Genomic DNA, 4712 nt, shown 5'->3' with positions numbered 1-4712 from the left:
TCCTCCTGTGCCTATATAGCAGGGGCTCCTTGCCTCAGCTCTGCAGTGTTTCCCTTTGGTTATGGTACTTACAAGATGTTTATAAAGGACAGTGTGTACAGCCTGACTGCCTCAAGTCGCTCTGAACGTGTCATCTTTTATTTTAATTTATTGTTTTAATTTCATTTCTAGAGCATCTTAATGCAAGGATCCAGGTATGGAGTGAGTGATGACATGAAAATGACCGTAATAAAGAGGCTGGAGGAGAGCTTGCTCTTGTCTGTAAAGTGGGGAATTCAGATATAAGATATTCAATTACCCCTTTCTTTGCAACATGCTGACTCACTGAATCTTGATCTTACTGTTCCAGGTAAACTGGAGGTTGGTACCCCCAGGACATTCTGTTTCCTTCACTGATATGAATGTGTACCACTGCACTTGGCTTTTAAACAGGTGCTAAGTATCTGAACTTAGGTCCTCGTGTATGCACAGCAAGCACCTTACTCAGTGAGTCATCCCAGGAGCCCATTTTCTGCTTTATATGTAAATGATCAATTGAGGTTAACAAAAGTTAATGATAGAAAGCAAATATGGCTTGCAAGTTTTATTTGTTACATTTTGGCCTGAATAATTCATCCACTCCCAAACACTATTTATTTTTCCACTGTGCTAGGACAGATTACATGATATCCTTTCTATTTTTGTATATGGCCATTTGAAAGTATTAATTAAAATAAAGCTACTGCTTAAAAAATTCAGAAACTTATCATTGGTTTAAGAAAAAAGTTCTAAACATAGATCCAAAATTATGTCTGCCTTGTCCTCAATTCTGATCTATTAGTTGAACAGATAAACGAGATAAGGAAATTTTCAAATTACTTTCTAATGACTATAAAATTGTATGTATTTAATTCCTTCACAAATATTTTTTATTTTTTAATTGCTTATGTCTTTTCAGTGGTCTGTGACTTAATTCATCAAGTCTCTCAGTTGGAGAGGCAGTGATATCTGATGCTGCTTGGAAACAAAGCAGAACATAGAGGAAAACAATGCAATCACTTTACATTTTTGATGTGGGAAAATATGAAGAAAAGTAACCAAAAGCATCATCAACAGATACAAAAAGTGAACCACTGAAATTGCTTGATAGTAAAACCTGTGAACCTGGAAAATATATGTGAATAGTTGAAGTCTGTGGTGTGACTATTCTATTTGTCTGGGAGAATGGTAATAATACAAATTAACAGATTTGGTTAGCCTTTGCGATTATAAGTACAGGTTTTAAATACTAACTTGAAGCTCTAGAAATTCTTCTTTATAAATATGACATATTTATCTTTGGACATTTTACTCTAGGATGCATAATTAAATCTAAAGGTAAATAGTTTAATAATAAGATACTAAATAAACTGAGTATCATGGTGCTGAAAGAAACAAAGCAGAACAGGTCTGGTGTGAGTGAGTCACGCCAAATATTAAAGGCTGAAACAGGAGAAACAATCACTATATAAAAATAAAAGCATGGAGAAAGGTTGCAGGCAATTTTTCAGAAAACTGCTTGAGAAAATGCCAGACTGAATGTAGTTGCAGTCATCAGAAGGCCTTGTTTGCAATGACTCATAAAGAGCAGAGTTCAGTGTTCTCACATCACTAGAAGAAATGTGGAAAAGGACTGATGGCTTGGGTGAAGTTGGTCAACATGCGCACAGAGTGCTGAGCTTTTTTCAAGTTTCCACTGTGCTGCATGCATGTCGTGGGCTTTATGCATCATAGCTGCCGCACTCTTAAAAACAGCAATAGCATTAACTACACAGATAAAATGAGAAACAAAGATACACTTTGTTTATAGGAAGGTGTTTTTCCCTACTTAGCAGAAATGACTTTCTGGATAATTATTGATTTGGAATTCCATGCCCAAATTTCAATGAAAAATAGAAATTTCACTACATGTTCAAAAACGAACACAGACTTCATGTTCCTGATGTGAAATAAAGCTGTAATCCTTTAAAAATTGGATTGGAAATCATTAAATGATAGGAGAACAAGTGGTTATAAGAGCTTCATGAAGCCAAGAGTCCAAAACTTTAGAAACATACAAAAGCAAATTAATACAATTACAACTAAATCATGTAGAGAAATTCAGTAAAACAGTAAGTGAAAATTGATCACTATAGAAAATAGCCATAATATTTTCTCTCAAGGAACATGGTGTCCACGGCAATTGTATGGTAGGACTGACTGAATGGACACCAGGGATTTCTGAGGAATGCCTGGCAATAGAGAAGAGTAGTCACAGTGGACACCACATCAGAGATTTTTATCTTAATGAGTTTATTACAGCTATAGGATACATAAGCTAGAGGTTGTTTGATTGGAAGATGTTTGGAGTATATTTCAAAGTACCAATCATAATAGCATAGTTCTGTAGTCAAAAGAATTGAATATGTTTTACAAATTTCTAAACATTAGTCCTGAACCTGGCACTTTATCCTTTAATGCGAAGATTTATTTTTATCATATAAATCTAGATTAAGAACAGAAAATATATACAGGATTCTACATGGTATAAGATTTAATAGACTTGTTAACCATATTTACACAAAAGAATTTTATAATAAATGTTATGTATTGATATATAATTTTATAACTAATAACGTGTTTACCTTTAAGGTCACTGAATGTTTATGTCTAATAGAACCATGATAAAAGTGTCACAAACATATTTATAACTCTACTATTTACAATACCTTACATACAGAAATAACTAACATATAATTAAATATTTGTTTTACAAAGAAAGGAATTGTGTCATTTGCAGCATGATGGAAAAAAGTGCAAGGCACTGTTTTAAAGGAACTGTCAGAGAGAGAAGCATGTCCATTTTTCATTGGTAGAAAATGTTAAAGAAAAAGTAAGACTGTAAAAGAGTAATCAATAAAGATTTGGGAATGAGAAAATGGGAGAGTAAAAAGACTGAAATGTACAAATTAAATGTGTATAAAAATAACTTTGTGCCTAAACCTCCATCTCACTAGTGAAACAAATTCATGAAAGGATTCTTTACAAAATACGACAAGAACACATTCTATGGATATTCTGTCATCTGAGGTGAACAGACACTAAAAACACTTAGGAAACAGTTCAGAGAACATATTTAGAAATGCTGCAAAGAGAAACTACCATAACAGAATGTCTGGTTGTAGAATAAATAGGAGAAACCCCATTGGCCTCCCTTTATCATATTATGCCTGTGTTTCCTTAGGGGTACTATCATGAAAGCTTTAATATTTTTAAGTTCCTTATTCTTTTGCTTTTCGAACTTAGAGTTTTTTCTTTGGATTTTGATATTCAGAGAATCAGGGAGTTTCATAAGTTGGACATATGCCTTAGAAGCTAAGCTACAAATTTTCAACAAGTGATTTGAATACTGCCCACACCAATGGATCAACTAAATGACTCCATGGTTTCTGAATTTGTGCTTCTAGGACTCTCTGGTTCTTGGGAAACTAAGGTTTTTCTCATGCTGACTTTCTCTACACTCTACTTAGGAATCATTGTGGGAAATCTCTTCATTGTCATTTTGGTAATTGCTGACTCTCATTTACAATCACCTATGTACTTCCTGTTGGCCAACCTGTCTTTGAATGATGTGTGGGTTTCCTCTACCACAGTTCCCAAGATGATCTCAGATCTTCTGAAAGAACACAGAGTAAGTTCTTTCTGCAGCTGTATGACTCAGATCTTTTTTATCCACATTATGGGAGGAGTGGAGATGGTGCTGCTCATAGCCATGGCATTTGACAGGTACACAGCCATCTGTAAGCCTCTGCGCTACCTGAGCATCATGAGCCCTAAAATATGCATTTCATTTGTAATCACTGGCTGGGTCACTGGTGTGGTCCATGCCCTGTTCCAGTTCTCTTTTGTTATAAACCTGCCTTTTTGTGGTCCTAACAAAATAGACAGCTTTTACTGTGACTTCCCTCGGATCATACAACTCGCATGCACTGATAGAGACAAGTTTGAGTTTGTTGTTGCTGCCAACAGTGGCTTCATGAGCATGGGGGCCTTCTTCCTGCTTCTGCTCTCCTATGTCTTCATTTTGATCACCGTCTGGAAAAGGTCTTCAGGGGATTTGTCAAAGGCACTTGTAACTCTGTCAGCACACATCACTGTGGTTGTTCTTTCTTTTACTCCATGTATGTTTCTCTATGTGTGGCCTTTCCCTACATCATCAATTGATAAATACTGGTTTATTGTTGACTTTGCTATCACACCTGCCCTGAATCCTGTCATCTATACATTATGGAACAAAGATATATTGGTATCAATCCAAAGATTATACAAAAGAGTTGGTTATGACAAATTTTGCTGAGTAAATCTGATGTGGGAGCTCTGAAAGCATATGAACAACTGTTTAATGTAAGTTTCCACTAAGGCATATGTTCCATTACCTTGTAAGCAACACACATCCATTACCACAGACCATTAATGCCTTGCTCCTTTTTCTTTGAGAAATTAGTATACATCAGTATTCTCAAAATGCAGTATGGATAAATAAATGTTTTTAGTCTGTTTAAACAACCTATAGTGATCCATAATGAACACCAAATTTGTTTGTATAAATAAATTAATAATCAAAATGAGTAGTTCTCTATAAAGGACTAGTGTCTCTGAAGTTTAGTTTGTGTTGTCTCAAAAATGCACACTGAGTTTAAAGTTTGAAAGTGAAT

At 35.0% G+C, this 4712-nt stretch overlaps 1 protein-coding gene across 1 annotated transcript; it reads left to right on the top strand.

Annotated features, from left to right (window-relative positions):
• Window positions 1–3418: 3418 nt before the first annotated feature.
• Window positions 3419–4354, top strand: LOC142844311 (olfactory receptor 4F21-like). Its single transcript, XM_075962644.1, has one exon. The coding sequence runs from the start codon at window positions 3419–3421 to the stop codon at window positions 4352–4354; it is 936 nt and encodes a 311-aa protein (XP_075818759.1).
• Window positions 4355–4712: the final 358 nt, after the last annotated feature.

Source organism: Microtus pennsylvanicus, chromosome 2 (assembly GCF_037038515.1).
Source record: "Microtus pennsylvanicus isolate mMicPen1 chromosome 2, mMicPen1.hap1, whole genome shotgun sequence".
NCBI classification, from domain to species: domain Eukaryota; kingdom Metazoa; phylum Chordata; class Mammalia; order Rodentia; family Cricetidae; genus Microtus; species Microtus pennsylvanicus.
Note: the sequence above shows the minus strand (reverse complement) of the source record. Positions and strands in the feature narration are given on the sequence as shown.

Excerpts from the sequence above, each read along its gene's own strand:
- LOC142844311 (XM_075962644.1), top strand. The coding sequence starts at position 3,419 with ATGGATCAACTAAATGACTCCATGGTTTCTGAATTTGTGCTTCTAGGA.